Here is a 21,275-nt window from a genome sequence, read left to right on the forward strand (position 1 = left end):
AGTATCTTTAACATTTAGCATTTTCGTGCTTTTATTACTTTGAGACAAAATTGTACTATGATTGTTGAAACAGTATTTATGTGCGATTTCAGTATAATTTCAAGGAAGACTACATAATGATAGATTAGAAATAGGATTAATATTATTAATAGCAGTATACAAATATTTAAGATAAATTCTCATAATCTGAAATTCAAATATATATTTTTACCTTTTACATGTTTAGAAAAATAGGGATTGATTCTAAGTTGTTTGGACGGACTCTTTCAGTCGAATTATGTAAATACAGTAAATAATATTATAATTATATTTCTGCAAATAAATAATAAAAAAATATTTCGATAAGGTATTAGAACAATGTGATTACCAAAATCTGGCAGTGAAACGCGCCTGGTTGATATTGGCCGCAGCTTTGAAGAAAGCTATAGAAGTATATTAGCCGCTTTTCACATTGGTTGTAATTTTCGGTGACGCATTGTCATTGTCCGAAGGAGGTTCTGAACCTTTAACAGTGAAAGTCACGTAATATCTTTTGTTCTTATCAAGTTTCTCTGCTGGCAAAGCAATAAGCTGTCTCTCTGTACCATGAGATACTTCTAAAGTTACATGTGCTTTGCCTGGCGGGGGTTTGGAATTTATCTTCGGCAAAAATCCTTTTGACTTCGTACTTGGTCCGGCAGTCGCTGGCTTCGGCATAGTATGGTGGTCCCACTTGTACGGTACTGCAAATTCATGACGATATGAGAAAACATTATGTAATAATAAATTCATAAAGCGTAGTATAATTGTATACTTACTATATGCAGAACAAGGTACACCGGTGTAAGCATGAACAGCATGAAAACACCGGTGTGTTTTGCTTGTACAAAGACAAGGATTATCTGGAATGGCCGACATTTTATACAGCTCACTTTCCCCGTAGTCAAAGTCTAAAGATTTAAGTGGGAGATTTTCTAAATGTTTCTTCCCACTTTTTTGTAACTTTCTTAAGCTTTCATACAGAAATTTTTCGAAGCTACTGAAGGAAAAATCTGGGTTATTGTAAGGGCCCAATCCGACGTTTGATAGACTAGATGTATTGTACTCATCTATTGCTCTTTTCACCAACACGGCCTCGTTTGCTTTGCTGGTTCTTATTTGTAATCGCTTTAGTTCCAGTAAATGTTGGAAAATCTTCCTTTCGCAGTAATACCTGTAATAAGAACAATACAACACTAGTAATATTTAATAATTTAATAAGTTACAAATTAGCTACCTTACCTTACCACTAGGCATATGACGACACTAAAACAAAAATTCTTACCTCCTCATATTGGTTTGAATGCGTTGCGTTACCGATTTCATATCAACCGCATTTTTGTCCCCTGGTTTTCGTACAGGTATACGAGAATCTGACTTGCCAGAAAACCTTCCGCTTGCGTTTCTTTGCTGATAATAAGCTGCAAGGCGAGGGCTCATAATACGACGTTGCATTGCTCTGGGACTTGGTTCAAAACCTGAATCCATCAAACCACTCGACTCGTATCCTCTTTCGGAATTTTCACTTTTAGATCTAATCGTAGTTCGGCTTTTGGTCCTACCTTTTTTCCGGAATCTTTTACGGCGGCCATTGACCTCAGAATGGCTGTAAATTTCATTATCACTTACACTCGGAACTCTGCCAATAAAGCCTTCTTTCGCAAGTTTATTTTCAAAGGGATCGTTTTCATCTTCCAGCGAACCTACGGCTACGTCTAATTTCGAAACTTTCTTAAGAATTCCAGAACTTCCAGTATCAGGTGCACTGGCTATGTCTGATAGAACCTTATAACTTTCAGTCTCATAAATACTGCTCTTTCTGCTACTTATTTGACTTTCCTTTGAAGTTTTCCTGACTCGTTTAGGTGAAGCTTGAGCAAGTGGCAAATTTACGTCGTAATCTTCCGACAAATTTTCCATAATAACTTGCTGTACAGCACGATCGCTTGGTAAAACATGACCATCAATTATAGTGACAAGACCTTTCTCGCCATTCTGTGTTGCTTCTGTACTGCTACCGGTAGTGGAGGCATAGTCTTTGCGTTTTTCTTCTGATGTAACTATATTGCTGCTGTCATTTTGTGAATTATCAAAATTGTCACCTGTTTGAGGTCCTACTAAGCTATGATCTACTTCCTCGCCCATTAAATCGGTAATCTTACTAGAATCCTTACTCTCGAATATCTCGTCTTTGTTTGCAAAAGACACTGTTGGTGAACCACTTTTATCTTGTAAATCCGTCGTTTTATCGTCTGCATCTGTGCTTGCTATAGTCATTTCTTTATCGTTATCTTCTGGGCCAGATAGAACTTGGAAGGATCTTTTTCTAGATCTTTCAAGAGTATTTGACGATGATTCGTTTAATTTTCCTTCTCCTGGGAGTAGACTACCTTCAGATTCTTTGCTTATATCATCTTTAACTGTCTCGACAGCTGTTGGAATCCCCTCTGTGATTTCTACTGTTGTTTTCTCTGTCTCCGCTTCTTCACTGACTTTGTTTTCATCCAATGTAGAAGTACTAGTGTCTGGCAGTATTTTAGGGGCATTTTCTTGTTTTTGAGAATTTGCTCTTGTAAAATCCGAAGTCTGATCTTCCTTATTCACATCTTCGATTTCAGCTTTTTCTATGCCAGATTTAGATTCTTCTGACAAGTCTTTATGCATAACCGACAAATTAGCTGTTTCTATTGATACATTATTTGAAGAATCTATATTCACCGTTATTTCCGAACTACCTTGCTTACTCGATTCACGTTCCATGTGAATTAATGCTTCCGTAACAATCATGTTGGTTTTGACAGAAAGTGTATCAGTTTCTGTTTCGCTTAGTGTTTTACTTTTTATCAGTTGATTGTCTTCTTTATCAGTATCTGCTTTCATGACTTCAACTTCATTGATTCTTGCGTCAATTTCGTTTCCTTCGGTCACACTAGGTTCATTATCTGTGCCTTTATATTTCACAATATTTACACTTTGTTTTTCGTCATCGTTCTCAATATGAATGGACGTTTTTTTGCCCTTGCGCTTTGTACTTCGCCTCTCACTTGACTCCGTATCACTACTTTCTGTTGTGAAAGTAGTTCTCCTTTTGCTCCGCTTTCTATGGGATTTACTCTTCTTTCTCTCGGAATAACTTTCACTACCTTGGGACGATTCAGAACTAGATCGATAACGATGTTGTTTTGCACTACTTTTACTTCGCCTACTTTCACTTGGTTCGCTTTTTGACCTGCTTTTCTTCGAACCTTTCCTATGTTTTCTATCGTAAGAATCTCTCTCGTATCCCTCCAGTTCTGTATCATAGCCATCACTAAAGCTTTTCTGAGATTCCATCAACCTTTTTCTGCGATCATGGTATTTATCAGAGTATTTATTATCTGATCGCTTCCTTCCGCGTCTGTCAGGAGATGATGAACTTGTTGTATCGCTGTCGTTTCTATCTTTTATGCGGCGTCTTTCTTGAAGAGGACTTGACAGCTCCACAACCTCGCGTTTCTCTATTCTTATTTTGTCTCGTACATCTATTTTTGTACTGGTAACACGACGTGTTGGTAAAGCAGTGATCTGCGCACCGTCAATTATAATTTGAGTATTTGCTAATTTTGAAGCGGGAAGACCACCATGCATTTGAATGTACTTAGCCGTTGATCGGTGACCACGACTTGCTGCACAATCTAAAGGAGTTAGCGGTTCATTTTTAGATGATCTTGCAACGGAGTTGACTTCCGCTCCGCGATCTAATAAGAGACGACATAGGTCGGCATTATCTGTTGCTGCTGCAATGTGGAGTGGAGTGCGCCCTTCATGATTAGTTGCATTGACTTGAGACGGCCTTCCATCTAAAAGCCATTTAACCAGCTCTCGTCGTCCTGAAGCGACTGCTTCATGCAGTGGTAGATCGCCTTTGGAGTTCCTAAGCCATAAATTTGCTCCTCTTGCGCCTTTAATAAAAATACATAAGAAAATTACATATACTCACTAAAATACATACAAAATTGTAATCTAAAATCTATCTTTAAGCTTAATTTACCGAGAATTCGAATAGTCTCGATTTGCCCTTTAGCAGCGGCAGTATGTGCTGGACTTCGCCCCCTTCTGTCCTGGCGATGAGCATCGGCACCGTGCTGCAACAAAGCAGCAGTCGAGTCTGCATGACCCAAAGCTGCGGCGTAATGCAGAGGAGTACAGCCATGCGAATCGGCGACATCAACTTGAGCACCACACAATCCAAGTAGAGTTTCCAGAGCCTCTGTATGACCACGTGCTGCAGCACAATGTAGTGCTGTCAAACCATCCCTGTACAATACATAAAATACACGATTTGAGTACGATAAATTGAAGAAATAGTTGTTGCGGGAAAAATAATATTACGTAGTTTCTTTATGTACCTATCAGCATCGTCGACTTTAGCTCCAGCTTGATGTAAAGCAAGCACAGCAGCAGCAGATCCGGCAGATGCCGCCCAAAGCAAAGGTGTTCGTCCATCCGCATCTCGTACATCAACTCGTGCACCGCCTTCTTTCACTAAAGCTCTCAGGACTTCTGCTGCGCCTCGAGTTTGGTGATCAGTAGCAGCCGGAGCACCGCACATCTGAGCTGCGTAATGCAACGGATACCCTCCGTGCTGGTCCGGGGTCGCAGAGTCTGCCCCCGCCGCTAATACTGCCCGCAGAGCACCTACTTCTCCACACACTGAAAAATCAGTAATAAAAACTATACGACGCTGTCGATAAATTAATTAGTTATATTTTATTATAAGCTTCAAAATCATAACATTAGGTTTGTAATTAAATATAACTACAACCTTGAACAACAAGTAAATAACAGTCTATGAACAAATTGAGAAGTCCTCAATATCTACACAACCAAGTTAGCCAATTGGTCATCGTCGTGCATTTAACATTTAGTCGAGTCATCAGTCGGAAGTGTGACCTTTTCAGTCCAGTTCCAACTTAGCCCTAGATATCCAAGGAGAGTTCAAGGGCCCAACCTTGCTGCCCGCTCAATACCGACCGGACACCACCCTCACCCTCAATATATCAAACGCAGCCATCGCCGACCCCCATACACATTAGGACTTGCCAGACTACCTACTATTGCTAAGGTAATCAAAATGTATTTTGTCATGAGGCAAAAGCAATAAACATTAACCACTAGCGTATTTACCTAAAGATAAGTACAGCGACTTGATAATAATATTTTATAATAATACTAATAAAATAAAGAGCATGAGTGATTGAAATTGCTTGGGGGAAAGTCTACGTGCTGGTACCTATTATTAATTATCTAGGTATTAGATGTCATTAAACCAAAAATACTCGTATTACTACATCACGATAAACATTCGATAATGTATTTGGGCAATGAACCTACCAGCGGTAAGTACCTGTATAGAAACAATCGCCGCACTGTCGCCAGAAATAACTACAACATATTACATAACATGTAGAAAAAGACTTTTGGTTAGGAAGGAAGGAAGCGGAAAGGTCAGGCCTTTACAGAAAGACTTCCTCAGCACCGCGCCAGTGCCGGAAAGCGTTAGACCTTGGAAGATATGGTAATGTAACGTTCTATATGGCTTCATGCATTAAATTACCTTGTACGTCCCGTGTGTTTACCCGTTTGGTTTGAGTGTTATATTGTACAGTCGCTGATGCAACCTTTAACCTTATCCACCATTCTTCAATATCGAGAACCACACCTTATAGTTCGAAGTAAGTTTTAAACAGAGACTGTAAAACACCCTTATAACTTTAAGGCTCAACTCACACTGACGCAGGGTCGAAGCGTCGCGACGCGTCGACCCGCGACGGCGCGCGCCGTTCAAGTCGAACGGTATTGTGAGACGCCGCGCGTCGCAGTGGGTCGCCGTGCGTTACTAACGCGCAGTGACGCGTCAGACACCGACCACAACAGATATAGCACAGTGCCGAACTGCGACGAGACGAGTGTGAAACAATGGATAAAGACGACAAATTAGTTTACTTAATCCATAATAAAAATATATATTTATATCTATATAACATAATAATAATAAAAATATCTTTAGTCGCGGCTTAAATCTTACTACAAAGTGTTTTCAATTCGCCAAATATACGTCTTTTCTTGAACCCGAAATTTCCGTTTTCTTGTTCCTCCTTCAGCTTCTGATACAATTTCAGTTTCTTCCTCTTCAGCTTCAGATTTAAGAGCAATTATAATAAGATCGATATCCATTGTATACTGTCGAGCACGAGCGCCATTTACGAATGTTCAAAAGTCTCTGAACTGGTCCAGTACTGTGATCCGGGCGCGCTAATGCGAGCGACGTCGCGCGACGACGCGCGTCGCCATGCGTTGTAGTTAAAAATCAGGATGCGACGCGACGCTTCGACTCCGCGCCAGTGTGAGTTGAGTCTAAAACGGCGGGCCAACTAAAACAAGTTTTATGCAATTGGAACCGGCTTAATATTACAACTTTATCTTACTAGTAAAATTTTAAATACTCGATTACAAAAAAGCTGCACGTATGTTAAGCTGGCTAAATGGAAAATATTATATTTCGTTCAGTCGTGCAGGAAAGGTTTCCGAGTATTAGGCCTTGCGCCATAAGCACACATTTCAGACAGCAGAAGTCACATTTCAGACAGCAGAATTCACTCATTTCATCATGAGGTAACCACTTCAATGCTCTACTACATAGTTTCCCAAGTGGTCGCTACCGCCTCCCAGTGGGCGCCGAACAGGACTTAGGGGGGCGATAGTGGCCTCGGAAGCAATTGGGTGGCGCTGATACTGTCCAGGGGGTGCTACCGCATTTGATAAAAAAAACTGAATTATATGCATAAACTACACTATAATTTATTTTCCATGGGTTTTTTTTTGTGTTATGTTAATAATAAAAAAACACTTGTTTTCAATAATTTTTGTGATAGTGGGCGTTGAAATTTTTTTATGTTGCCTAAGTGGGCGATGAGTCAAAAACTTTGAGAACCTATGCTCTACTATGAAATCTAACTTAGTTTTTTTTTTCTAATTTAAGCGTGTGAAACAACTCACAATCTAGCTGGAATATTCATTAGTGTCCCTAATAATAGATTGGTTTTTAAAATATGTAACATACATAATTTGACAAAAACTGTCCAAACTAGTAGAAAGTTGTTCTACTAGTTTGAACATCCAACTCAGTATTTTCCAATTCAATTTAAACACCAAAATAAACCTTGAAAATAAATAAATCGAATTTACATTGATATGAGAAATTGGTGCATAACCGAAATGAATGTGTAGGTACTCTAATAGGTAGATTCCCTGAGCCAAAGACAAAGAAAATAAAAATTCAAGATTATATCGGCTTTGTAAAGCTCATCCGTGATTGACACAAGGTGTGTGCTGTACAGGTAACATGGTGTAAGTAATTAATTGGTCGCGTGCCAGAGCGATGGCGCCGACAACCTCTCCGCAGCGCACACTGAATGACACCTATTAGATAACGACTCACACCATTCGATTGCAAATTCCAGAATCGCATGCAATTATTTTGCACTATTGTTTTACTATAAGAAGTTTTACTATATGATAATACCTTTATTGTACCGACATAAGTAAGTCCTAGAAAAATTTTGTATTGTCGCCAAATAATTACTGATGTACTCACGTACTACGTATAGATACGGAGAATTTAAAAAATGTTTCTGTAAAAAATATTACAAGGAAGAACGTGGGGATCTCCAAGAGACGCCATGAGTATAGGTAACATCCATCGTTATCTTGTCTCTCTTTTCGAGAGTGTCAAGTGTGTTCACTTATTACAAGAGTATTATACAGTAGAGTATAGGTATAAAATTAAAAATATTTATCTAACAACACTTCGATGTTATTAAAATATGTGCGGTAGTTTCTTCGCGCATGCTATCAAGGCATACCGGTGCTGATGTTTGATATTGTAAGAAAACAAACAATAAGGCATAACAATTGGAGATATTCACGTCACTTACCAGTAGCCCAATGAACGACGGTATGGTGCTCGTCGTCTCTAGAGTTGACGTCAGCTCCAGCGGCGAGTAAGGTCTGCACGAGTGGCACATTCCCGTGTACGACGGCCAGATGAAGCGGCGTTAGACCATCGGCGTCGCGGGCGTCAGCTAGCACCGGCGCGGCCATGAGCACACGATCCGCGCAGTTGGCGCGCGCCGCTTGATTCGCGCCGGCTCCACTCGACGCGCAATAGTGCAACGCGCACCGTAATCCGCGATCACGGATGCGCACTGATAATGGCTGTACGCAAATTTATTCGCGATTTTAGAAAATAAAAATAATGCTGAACATACACAACGCTTTCCGATTTTCTAACATTCGCATCGTAGCAAATACGAAGTACCTGATTTAAACGACACTGAGATAAGACACCCGAGTTAACAAAGTCATTTCAATCGTTAAGTAGGTTTCTGTCTACCCCTGTCAACATTGACACCTAGTTGATAATTGTGACTCAGAGTAATGAAAATATTGAAGTTAACAATTCTTCGAATTAAAACCACTACGTTCACTGAAAGTAATATGCGGTATAGCCGACAAGTTAATTGCTTAAACTTCCATGCAAAGGAATTTTAGCTACCTGTGAGTACTTGTTTTTTGGAATGTAGAGCTTTCTATTTTTTTGCAAAACGTATACCTCCTACGGCTACGTTGGGTGTGTAAATAATTTAAAATCTAGTTTTATATGCAAGTCAAATATCGACCCACTTTACTCGAGACAGGTGTAAGTAATGAATGAACAATATACAATTTTAAAATTCATGCATTTATCATAAAATCGTGATTTACGGGCAGAAGGTAGGTAGTTAGGTGATTGATGATTAACTGTACGAGGAAAATTAGGTCTCATTGTGAATATTCACTTAGTACATATACTATCAGAAAAGGTGTGTGGCACGAGAAAGGCATTGTGATTAAACTAAAGTCTGCTAGAAAATGAGTAATGAATGTATTAAGCAAACCTCAACCCTCAAGAGCACATTCACGTCTCCATCGTATATATAATAGTTAACGAGGTAAACAGTTTTATGCGATACATGTTTTGTCGGCGACTTCGATAATCGCGTCCACCGCACATGTGTGAGAGTCCCTTATTGTATAGCAACCGATTCTACACCTATTGATTGGCCTCCTCCCTCTATCGCTATTTCAGGTGCATTTCCTTGAAACCTTTCAATCTGAAACTCTGTAAACATAGATGCTAAGTTGTTTATACTGTTTAAGAACTTCGTTGTCCTGTGTGTTAAATTTTAGGTTTTGATCAAAGGTAGAGGCGGAAGTAATATTTAATTCAGAAAATAGAATTTTACCGAAGAATTTTTGGTAGTAAGTACACTCGTATAAGTTAAGTACCTACACTCGTATTATTGATGATGAAAATTTTACCTGATACATATCTCTTAAATTAATTAAAATAAACTCCTTTGCCTCAACAAAGGGTTATAATTCCTAATAAAGTAGCCTAGTCATGGTGTGACTGGTAGACATAAACGGTGTGAAAATATTGACGGAGGCATTATAAACAGCGGCATCGCGTTGTTTACAAGCAAGGCGATGATCGAGGCTCGAGCGGCGTAACCTCGCGTGCTCGCCTTTGAGCTCTAAAACTGCTTCAAACGGTGCTTTTCTCATTTCATTGCTTCCGTAATCGCCAAATGCACGTGATTTTATGTTCCATGCACTATTTGCAGCATAACAAAATCCTCTGGAAAATCGTGAGTTAGGTGTGAATGATGTGATGAATTTCATATGTAAAAAATGTTTCCTATAATCGATGATTATAACTAAATATTCGAAGCACATAATCCTACGAGTGCGACGGAAACTCACATCCTTGTTGAGTATTTCGACGACGGCCTTGTAGTCGGCCTGCTGACAGGCGTACATGAGCGGCGTGCAGCCCTGCGGCAGCGGCGCGCTCACATTCTTATTCTTGGAGCCCTCCACCTTCTCGCGTTTGATCTTAGTGCTCTTGTCGAGGAGGTCGCCCTTACGCCAGCCCTTGGGCTTCTTGAGGATGCTCGGGATGGGCTCGCCCCGGGCGCTCGGAGCGCGCTTGTCCATAACAAAGGTTAGCGCGTGTGTGTGTGTGGCATGTGTTTGTGGCAGGTGGCGGTCTCGCAGCGCGGAGCGGGCGGGCGCAGAGGGCGCAGGCCGCCGACTGACCGAGCTCGCGCGCTGCCCGCTGGCCACAGGGCGCCCGCCCTACCGCCCATCCGCCCAACGCCGCCTAATCTATTAACTTATTGCGCAAAAGCAGGGCACTGTTTCGTTCAAACTCTACATAAAAGAATTCTAATTTTATTCGAAACTGTGCCACCGAAGTTACTCTTTAAGTTAAGTTTTTTACACATTTCTTCCCTGTCAATGTATCTTTATTTATTACAGTCACATATACCTTGCAATCCATTGCGGTGTAGGTACAGATAGAGTTATAGGTAGGTATGGGCAACCATAGATTTTTTTAAACCTTTAGATACAAATAAACAAATTGTAAAATCTAAATTAAAACTACTCATGTTTTTAAGTATAGTGTTTAATATTACGTAGGTATATAATTAATGTAACATACAAACTGCGCCCATAAAGCTCTATGAGTAATGTTCAGTCCTTGACCGTAACCTAAAACGCGATGGACCTCATGAAATGTCAAATGTTACTAAAGTCATCAACACACTTTGTTAAGTATGCGCATTCAAAGTGACTTGACGTTTAAAGGACTGCAACATTATAATACTAATTTCAACACATGTCGAATAAGAAAGCTCTGTTTGCAATTTATTTTCGTTTACGAAAACGTGGAGAATGTAATTTCAAGTGTATAGCGTCTATATATTTATAAGATTACCGGACAGAATCTGAATTGCCACGTTGTGAAACAAATATGCCTTTACAGTCTTTTAGTAGAATAACAAATTTTACTCCTTTGTGGATACAGAAATGATATTTGTCTCAAATTTTAGTGCTTTTATTTTTGAAATAGGCAAGTGAAAAGATGTAAGACAAAAACAAATAAAATTAAGACTTCACTACACATTTTTGATGGACGACAATTCTAAATATTGTAAAGTGTGAACTTTCCAATTACGTAGCTTCTAAGTATACACATACGAGTTTGGTAACGCGTGACGTAAGCCTCAAGCACGGCATCGGTATTATCGGCAATCGCCATCGCCCCCGACCACGGCTACGACTTGGCGAACTGATATTATCACACTAACATAATTTAGATCGCGACTCGCGCCGCGTAAGATGATTTCGCACGTCGATGCCCGTTTGATAAAACTTTCAAGGAACTTGGAAATGTCTAAATGTAAAGCGATAATTTATTACGAATGTATTTTTAAACAGGTATATATATATATATATAATCCTGGAAATGGAGATTGTCCTATATATATACATAGAAATGATACACATATTAGACATATATGGTACACATAAAGGACTTATACCTGTATAAAAATATTTTACAGAAATTTGTCGAAATTGACTTTGTATTTATGCCAACTTATGTGTCTTCTTAATTTTCATTTCATTGTTATAAATAGGTTGGTAAGCACAACGCGTTTTCTACACAATTAAAATAAATTCTTGAAGAATACGTTAAATAGGTCTTAGATAACCTAATTAATTGTGTAACAGCACATTGAATTGGTTATCCCGTTTCTAAGTATTGCCTGTATAACAAAAACTATAAAAACAAAACTGTCTTTAGTAGAGTTCGTAGTCTGTCTGCTACTGTTCTGTCTTTAGAGAGTCGTTCAGGGTAGCATTGCCACTTACCTATTTCTGCCGCCCAGCAGTAATGTCAACATTACTGTGTTCCGGTTTTGAAGGGTAAGGGTAAGGGTGCTGGTGAAATTACAGGCACATGAGACTTGTCAACTTATATCTCTAGGTGAAGGGCGCAGTGGCAGTGTCTCTCAGATCTTTGCGATTTAAAGATCTGAGTGACACTGCAACTATTAAGGACAGGCGTGTAACTGTAGTTTACCATCAGGCGCATGACTTGCTCGTCCCGTCACTAGATATTATTAAAAAAAACACTACAAATATAGTAGGTATATTATCCTATAAGGGATACCTACACTTTTATTTCTTTGATAATAATGAAATATTATTTACGCTAATAAACACAACCTAAATATTTCGAGCAGTGTAGCTTGTAGTCACGAACAGGAAAACTTTTTGTGCGTACCTACTACATAATACTTAATTTTATTCTCCTGTAGGCTTACTATACACACTTACTTTAAAAGAATTCCTTGGAAAATAGTTATGCAATAAATCTGAACTACTTATGTAAGTATAAGTATTGAAAAGAGCCACATTTTCGGTGAACACGCTGCTTCGTGTGGACCTTTATCCCAAATATTTATTTAGGCACATATTATTATTAAACGACTTATCGCTTACCACCAGACGTACGGCTTGTTCGTCCATGCGTCGCTTGATATCATATTTTTATTATTTTTAATACTATAGCGTCTGAAAGCCATATGGAGTGTCTAACGCGCGTGTGTTCATCCACCAATAAAAAAAATCACCAAATCGTTACAGACACACGTACGGACAGTAACGCGTCTTTTATGATCTTCCTTTCATTTGTGTTGCTCAAATTTGGCGTGCATAGTGTATAAAACCTTGGAAAATGCAAAAAATCAGTGACACATCAAAAACTCGATTTTAATTACATGACGTGGTATTAGGCATGAATAATCAGGTACCTACTCATTGTCCTACAATGCTACAAACATGACCTAAGTAAAATAATGTATTAGTTACATTCATAATACAAGTTAATACAACACGCAAAGGGCCCAAGTTCTCACGCAACCTTAGCAATGGCCCACTTAGGGAAACAAAATTAAGAAAACCCTTCCCCGCTTTCCACTAGCCAGATCTAGTGACCCACTAGCCCCAATACTTTACCACAAAGGGCTGCTGTTAATTACTACCCCTGTATTTTATTTCGTTTACATTTTTATGGTTAGGCACTGCTTCATTAATATGCTCATTAGCTTTCAAATTATATTTATATTAACGGACACGGAAATTACGCTGAACGTGCGATAAACAGTAGAATCACCATTTAAATTAATTATTAATTTATTATTTTATTATTTCAATGTCTGCCAACCACAAAAACAACAACAGGATAAATAAAGAAAAAACAGACAAATAAAAATTATTTTTTAACAACAGGCAGCAATTTTTTCTTTTATTTATGCAAACAAAAATAGGATAGACAGAGGTAAGAATGCGTGAATAGTAAGTACAGAAAATTACTGAAATTGCATTTGTGTCGTGGTGGATTGCTGTTACTCGTCACGTCTTAATCATACATATACATATATATGTCCCCATCATACTAATATTTATCCCCGCTCACATCCGACGTCATGTCAATTTGCTAATACCTACATAGGCCGTGGATCTTTAGCTTTAAAATAGATATGAAAGTAGGGCGTGTCCCGACCCTGTCCTCTATCACGGCATTTACTCAACCAACTGCATCATGATTAAAATCCAGCACGACATAAATGCAATTTCAGTAATTTTCCGTACTAACAAATAAACAAACAGTTTATTTGTAAGGATACGAAATGCAAACTTGCTTAAATACAAGGACAGCTATATTGGGTCTCTGCCATAGGGCAGCCAAAGGTCCGCTAAATATGGCTGTGCTAACGCATTGGGCAAGGTAGCCAGCCCCTGAATCTTCTAGCCGGTTAATAATTTATTTTATATTATTTTTAGAATCACATGGCACTGGGACCTAAGATTACAACCTTGAAGGGAGCTAATAGATAGGCGGAGTCTAAATCCTGATACTTATGGATTTTTAATCTTTCCGCTATCTGAGCTACCGAATCATTGAGCCCCTACTGCACCGAGCTTTTTAGTAGCAGTAGCGCTCCTTGTGAAAGAGTTCGTCCAGGGAAGTACTGCCACCCTACCTATCTATTTCTGCCGCCAAGCTGCAATGTCACCATTACTGTGTTCCGGTTTTGAAGGGTTAGGGGTGCTGGTGTAATTACAGCCACAGCCACATGGGACTTGTCGACTTATGTCTCAGGTTGACATAGGTAGTGGTGGTGCCCCCAAAGCCTTTGCTGCTCTAAGTGACACTGCAACTGTCATGGACAGGCGTGTCGCTTACCACCATGCGCACGACTTTTTCGTCCCGTCACTTGATATAATAATAAAAACTTAAATAAAGGCTACGAAGCCACCCTTCTTGCTGATGTTTGGAAGGTGTTGAAGGGCTTTATATTATTTATATTTAATTTCATTTATTCTATTTAACTTAGTGCTAGATAATTAGCACTTGAAATTTAGCAAATATTTTAGTGTTGTTTTTAAACCATTTTAACCACAACACAGGTTTTTCAAATATTTCGTTGTTTTTCCATGTGATGCGAGTCATTTATAACTATTATTCTGCCGGTTCACAATATTTTTTATACCTTGTATTCTTAAAGCACGTAATTTGGCTTCGTTAATAAAAGCTCAAGTGGATAGGGGATCCTTAAATTCATTATACCTGTAAAAACTGTGAGCAATGCCGATTAGGATCGTTTTTGTTAAATATGTTTTTATACCGTATTTTTGTGAAGTATATATACTTCACAAAAATACGGGCTCCGGTAACGTTATAATTAGTCCTATTTCTAGAAATTATTAGGCAATGGAAATTCGGTCCGAGACGTAAAGCTACGTTAAATCGGCGAAGGTCGTGGCGGCTGATAATCGGTAAACTAACTGCTGGCCAGGTGGTCTAAAGTGGGTCAGATTAAAGGCGATTTGCCGCGATTGTATGGAAATTAAATGATCACCGTGTAACTAACTAAAACTAGTTTTATGTGAGCTTAGAGAAATTTCGACGAGGTCAATCAATTTGAAAATCCCTCAAGATTTTACGAATCTATAAAATAGGTACAGATAAGGAAATTGAAAAATGAAATAAAATATGAGGGCTTTTGATTAGTAAAAAATGCACGAATTACTTAACACATCTATTTAAATACACACAGTAAATATATTAAAAAAATGTTCAGAGTATAATATTGTTATATAAATATTGTTGTGTGTAGGAGCCACAGAACTTTTTTGCCAAGTTTTGCTTGGGTTTATAGTAGATATACTAAAAAAAGTCGTTAAAAACTAAAAATCTGCAATAAGCACATTGGAATATTCGTAAGGTCTGCTGTTCGTTCCGTGGTTTAATTGGTGCTGGTCCGAATCCAGCCTAATCGAATAAATTTTTCTGGTATTTCTATCTTTGTTATACCTAATATTATAAATATTCAATATCTTGATAGTAAAACATCATGACGTTCAATAAACTTAAAAATTAGTAGAAAGAGAGAGTTTTTATTAAATGGACTTGCTTTTGACCACTACCTAGCTCTGGAGCAAAGATAGGATCTGCGATGGAACGAGCTTACCCAGAAGATGCCTATTCAGTCGCTCCTTAAAGATACCCGGGTTGTATGAATTCGGAAATACAGACGCAGGCAGGGAATTCCATTCCAGGGCTGTGCGCATAATAAAAGATAGATAGATAGATAGATAGATAGAAGGTATACTAATCAAACAGGTTAAACCCAGCATGGCACAGACACAGGTTCGAATCCTGTTAGATCGAAGGAATCTTTGTTTTCGATCTTTGTTATAACAAACTAGTGAAAAAAATTAACATCATGGTAGTAAAACATTATTATAATATTCATACCCTTTTAACCTTATATAAATTATAAGTTCTATATATCAGTTGTAAGTTAATGCTTATAAAACTCTTCATTTACTGCTACAAATAAGTTACCTTAAAACATTAATCCATTACGTAATAAATTAAATAGTCTTGGGTGGGCGATAAATTGCGTGAGTCAGAGCTGTTTGTCTTATATTTAATTCACACGATTGATCATTTTAATCAACTTCCATTGACGTACAACATTCAAATATTTTAGCAAGTATAGCTGATCTATGGTAAACCCAAACCATCTTAACGTACAGTAGATGTGAGTTTTCCGCAAAAGAACAGATTAAAATTTAAAAAACACTCTTATATACATCAAGTTAAGATTGTTGGTGTGTACTATTTACACCTTTTATTTTTTATTATTTGTCAAAAATGTAGGATTAACAAGAACTATTTTATTGTTACTTTATTTTTCATCCACCGTTTATTAATAGCAGAAATCAGAGGACCTCTTATATAGTTCATAAGTAAATCATGTAAACTTTCTATATGCATGTGTGTGATGAATATAAGTCCAATTTATTTTATTTTCTATTTATAAGGAGTATTTAAGTAGGCACTCTGTTTTCTTGTATTTATCTTTTATTACATTTTGTTCTACTTTTAGAATAGTTAAATATCTCGGAAAAATAGTAACCAGACTTACCACATTGAATCAACACCCTTAATCAAGAAGATTTTTTTCTAAACACACACAATTTTTTCAGTCTGTTAACCTTAACCTTCTATGCTCATGTCGCATGTTGTATCCACATGAAATTCAATTCAAAATGGAGACTCTCATAATGACAATATTCTTTATTTAATGTGATTTTTATCGACAGGAATATTGACAGGCGCGGCCGTCCGCTCTCATGTTCAGTAATTGGTAAATAAACGCTTATAATATTGTGGTTTTTAGACGTGTAGTTGTCATGGTTACCAGAATGACGCTCGCTTGGTTGCTAACTCCCTTGTTGGTGCCATACGGCACAAGGTTACATTTTGGATTAATTTCAAGGGGTGCATTCTTTGATTGTTCGTTAATGAAGCAATATATTGATCAGATTTTTACCTCGTAAAACTTTCTGTAATGCCACGGAACATATTTCCAGTTGCAATTAAAAATAAATTCAATAACTATTTAGATATATTTCATTCATGAAAGTTGTACAAATAGTATCTTGATCACTTATTTAACTGTTGTGAGTCAAGAAAACAAAACGACTAATACTATTGTAGTCTTTCAGCAACGCATATTCCGTTGTAGCTTCTTTTGCTTCCTGGCGGGCAAAGAATTTCAGGCACTTTTGGTGTAGTAGTGCCATTTTTCACATCATCGTCATCATCGCCAAACCTGTTTTCGAAGGAAAGGCCTTGTCGCACACAGCTTACGACCATCGTGGTTGCGTTGACTCCCAAAGCCGCTGACGTTGGAAACATATGCTCGCATGGTTTCGTTGAACCCAGTTTCTCGCATTTATTAAACCATATGACGTAATCGTCAACGTAGCAAACGTTGATTTCGCAGACAGGGAGTACTGAATTAGGCGGTAGAACAAGGTAGAATCCTTCCTTACACGGACCTTTGCGGAACGCTGGCCAGCACTTGTCTGATGCTGGATGATAAATGTTGGCTGTAATTAAATGAGTCATAATAATTTTTGTTTGTTAAGTATGCTTTCAACAAAACTGCTAAAATATGTAAATATTGAGTAAAAGAGAATAAAAATCGGGTGTTTGTAATCAAATTAACTTATTTATTTATTTAACTGCCTCCGTGACCGAAAGGTTACCTTGCTGGTCTGCCACGCAGAGATCCTGGATTCGATTCCCGGGCCGGGATAAATATTAGTATGATCTACATTTATTTCTCTCGTGGGTTTGGGTGTAATTTGTAGTTGTCTTCTTTTTATGTTTATATTTGTGTTCGTCGTACCCGCAATACAGGATTTCTCCAGTGCGGTGCTATGAGTGTGTGCGTTATTATTATTATATTATAGTTATAAACACTTGACGGCTTCCGAGGTCGAGTGGTTTGTACACGGTTTTCATGGTGTCGCCATCTCCGTTCGGTTCGGGTTCAGTCCCCGAACGGCTCAGTGTAGAAAACTAACTTTTCGATATTGTCACGGGCCTGGCTGTTTGTGGTACCGTCGTTATTTCCGATTTCCATAACACAGGTGCTTTATCTACTTATACTTATACTTATACGTATGCGTGATGTTATCTAATATATATTTATTATAAAATAAACAACTGTAATCTGTTTACCGTATGCTCGTTTGAGGAAATTTTTAACCGTGTCTTAAAACTTATTTGACTTAATTACCTAATTTTCTTAACTAGCAACATCTTTAATAATACATCATGGGAAAACCACAAATGCTCTTATAAAAATAGGGTACTTACACGTGATTGTATATAAATTAATAGTTATTAGTACCTTATAGACGTGCGTACACAATAAATTATTTGATTGATTGATTGATATCAGAAATATTTTATGTCTTCTACTTACACAGAACTAACAACATTACGGCAATTAAGCAATGAGGTAATTACTGACCTGGTCGACAGTCGCAAATCCAGTCGTCTTTCTGGTCTCCAGGGTAATAGAGTTCGTTCTCCGGGCAAGTTGACGGCAGGTACACTGGCTGGCGGTTCTGTATAATTATTCAAGTACTTATTACTATTCATCCTAGATAAGTTTGTTATTACAAGTACTGAGTTCATGCAGTAGAGCGTACGTTAGGTGGAGTTAACACTCGGTTATTAAAAGTACTCACTTCTTTATTTTCAATTTAATGTACACATTCAAAGAATTGAATAAGGTGTATTTTTCTTAAACATGCAGATATTTCGAGCTCATCGAATTTATTAATAATATTGACCTCTTTGTACCTATATATGAAATTTGGGAATATTTTGATGCTGACTGTACCTAAGTGATTACTTATGTATGATAGTCGGAAAAAATTAAACCTATCACAAGCTCGTCGAACTTCAGAAGTCTAAATTGTGGTTCTCGTTTTGATTGGATCTATTAAAGCAATTATTTATTCATTTACAAATTGACATCCGTAATGTAATGATATTGACAAATAAAACTAGTATAGTCAAGGGCACGACAATCTTGACAATTGGAACTTAGGACCGATTTTATTGTAATTGGCATAGAGTTTAATTTAAATGTTAAGTGTCAAGCTTACAACAGCACAACAAATATCATTTGAAAACTATGAAATTGTTTACACAAGAATTAGAGGCCAATAAGGTCGTAACCTTATTGGCCTATATCATCAGTATAATGAGCTTTGGTTAGATAACTGATTAATATACTTCACAGTATCCCCCTGAAGACATAAAATAAATTTAAATATCACCTCTTTATTCTGCGCCTTTTGATTTTCCTCTTGCTCCGGGAATCCAATAGCGTCTTTATCCTTAAGCAGTCCATTTTGAGCAGCAATAATACCAATGAACAAACACGCAACGAAATACTTTACTGTGCACATTTTGCTAAATAATTATTTATCTGTCTTTTACAAACAGAAAGACTCGTCCCTCACTGTACCTACACACAAGATTAAAAATAGTTAATAATAATAATAATGACTAGTTTACAAATCTTTGCGAATGCAATCAAAACATCGTTACGCGCGTCTGACTGAGAGACTGTGAGCAACTAAGCAAGGAGATGCGTCGTCTCAACACGAGTCGAAATGAACAAAAGACGTCATCCAAACAAAATCAAAACATGTTTTCGATAAAAAAAAAACTTGGTAATTATGCTCATATACCTACATACATGGTGTTTATCGTTGTTTTGTTAGTATTTTATTGAGCTTCATTTTTCTTGCTTCAGTTGCGAGCGTCAATTTAAGGTATGATCAGATAATGTGGATACATTTAAGTATTCATTACATAACATAACATTCAAATAGCCTACTGATTTATGGGCTGATCAATCAATGGAATAATTATATAAAACTATGTACCTTAGTGAAAAATAAAACAAAGCAATCACATCTTGTAGTGTTATAAACTTTTTACTTAGAAACCTGTTTCTGTTTTTACGTTTGGTGTTTTTACAAGCAGTTCTCTCAAAAACCATAATATACGTACGTAAGTACTTGAATATGGTACTTGCATATACTTCTTGGTAGAAAAGAAAGAAAAGTCGTAAATCGGGTCAGCTATTATAATTTAAGGTGGGCCTTAACAGCTGACAGCTAATAGCTAATAGCTGACCCATTTTCCGACTATAGATTGAATGGTCTAGTCAGGAGTGTGTACAATCTTAAAAGATGAAACAATTTATAATAAAAATGTTTTCGTTTCCTGTAAGTAACGATCGTGAAAACCTCACCTCGATAATGTTAGAAGAGTAACTAACTATTGTACCTAATGCCTACTAACCTATATTAAATGTGAGATATCTTATGTACATACATAATTTGTAAAGTGAATAGAAAACTCAGGTAACATTTTTTTTCACTTTGAATAACTTTTACTTCTCTTATCGATGATAAAATTGACGCCTACTAAAATTTTAAAAGCAAAATAGTTCTGTTAACATTTTATGTTGACGATATGCAGGAAAGAGCTATAAACCATAGCGGCAAGGCGAATAACTTACAATCGGACACGAAGACATTCCTTCATCTCACATTATACACTGTAAGAATTATTTCTCAACCAAAATTTTGTGCCATTCTTTAGGGGGCGCGGCGTTTGTAAAAAGTCACCGTGTGTAACCGCGTAAGATTTCAATTCAAGTTTATGGAGTTGAGAGCGGCGGCATACCGCATTCGGTTACAACGGTTCAAAGTGTCCAGCTTGACGTGTTCTTAACTACATATATGTACGTGACAAAAAAAACACAACTTTCAAAGGTAGGAACTGCTAGATTGATTTACTTTAGCTATATCCATAGTTTAATATGACATACACTTGTATGTGTAGTGCTAAACAAAATAACTTTTATTCATTTCGCACTTAATCATTTTTCCGATACCGAGATTACGTTACGCGATAACTCCAGTATTTGTGCACCGATTTTCATGATTCTTTTTTTGTTGGAAAGGGGGTACTTCCATAGTGGTCCCATTTAATTTTCAAGAAAATCATCCACCTCGAAGGGTGGCTGTTCACGCATGAAGGTTCATTTTCATAAACAGCGCCTAACAGTAATTTAGGAGCAATTACTTTAATGGTAGGTTTTGCTATTTCTCCAATTCAATGCGTTTTTCTCTGAACATACGGTGAGTAGTGTAGTAGTGAGAACCTATTTTTATTATCTCCATGTCAAGTCCTGTATAGTGGCGAACTAGGGATATTTCAATAAAACTTAGCAAATAGACGTAATTCCACGTACTTTTGAGGTCGGTTTTTTTAGTACTCTGTACTGAGATTATTGTTTCCAGTCTCACGAGGAGTACATCGTCACGATTTGACGTTAATTAAAAAGTCTAAGATGTGGATTGTA

The 21,275-nt window shown here is 37.5% G+C and overlaps 2 protein-coding genes across 2 annotated transcripts; both read right to left on the minus strand.

Moving 5' to 3' along the window:
- Positions 1–109: 109 nt before the first annotated feature.
- Positions 110–10,219, minus strand: LOC113226505 (ankyrin repeat domain-containing protein 12). The gene is made up of 7 exons (XM_026459141.1): positions 9,865–10,219; positions 7,995–8,274; positions 4,407–4,710; positions 4,049–4,314; positions 1,304–3,959; positions 798–1,192; positions 110–722 (listed from the first exon to the last, which is right to left on the minus strand). Exons 1-7 carry the CDS (start codon positions 10,096–10,098, stop codon positions 436–438), a joined length of 4,422 nt encoding a protein of 1,473 aa, XP_026314926.1. The 5' UTR covers positions 10,099–10,219; the 3' UTR covers positions 110–435.
- A 6,107-nt stretch (positions 10,220–16,326) lies between these two features.
- Positions 16,327–19,458, minus strand: LOC113226587. Its single transcript, XM_026459282.1, has 3 exons — positions 19,171–19,458; positions 18,354–18,450; positions 16,327–17,421 (listed from the first exon to the last, which is right to left on the minus strand). The coding sequence occupies exons 1-3, from the start codon at positions 19,300–19,302 to the stop codon at positions 17,018–17,020; spliced, it is 633 nt and encodes a 210-aa protein (XP_026315067.1). The 5' UTR covers positions 19,303–19,458; the 3' UTR covers positions 16,327–17,017.
- Positions 19,459–21,275: the final 1,817 nt, after the last annotated feature.

This window comes from Hyposmocoma kahamanoa, unplaced genomic scaffold (genome assembly GCF_003589595.1).
Source record: "Hyposmocoma kahamanoa isolate Upper Pololo Valley unplaced genomic scaffold, ASM358959v1 192, whole genome shotgun sequence".
NCBI lineage: Eukaryota > Metazoa > Arthropoda > Insecta > Lepidoptera > Cosmopterigidae > Hyposmocoma > Hyposmocoma kahamanoa.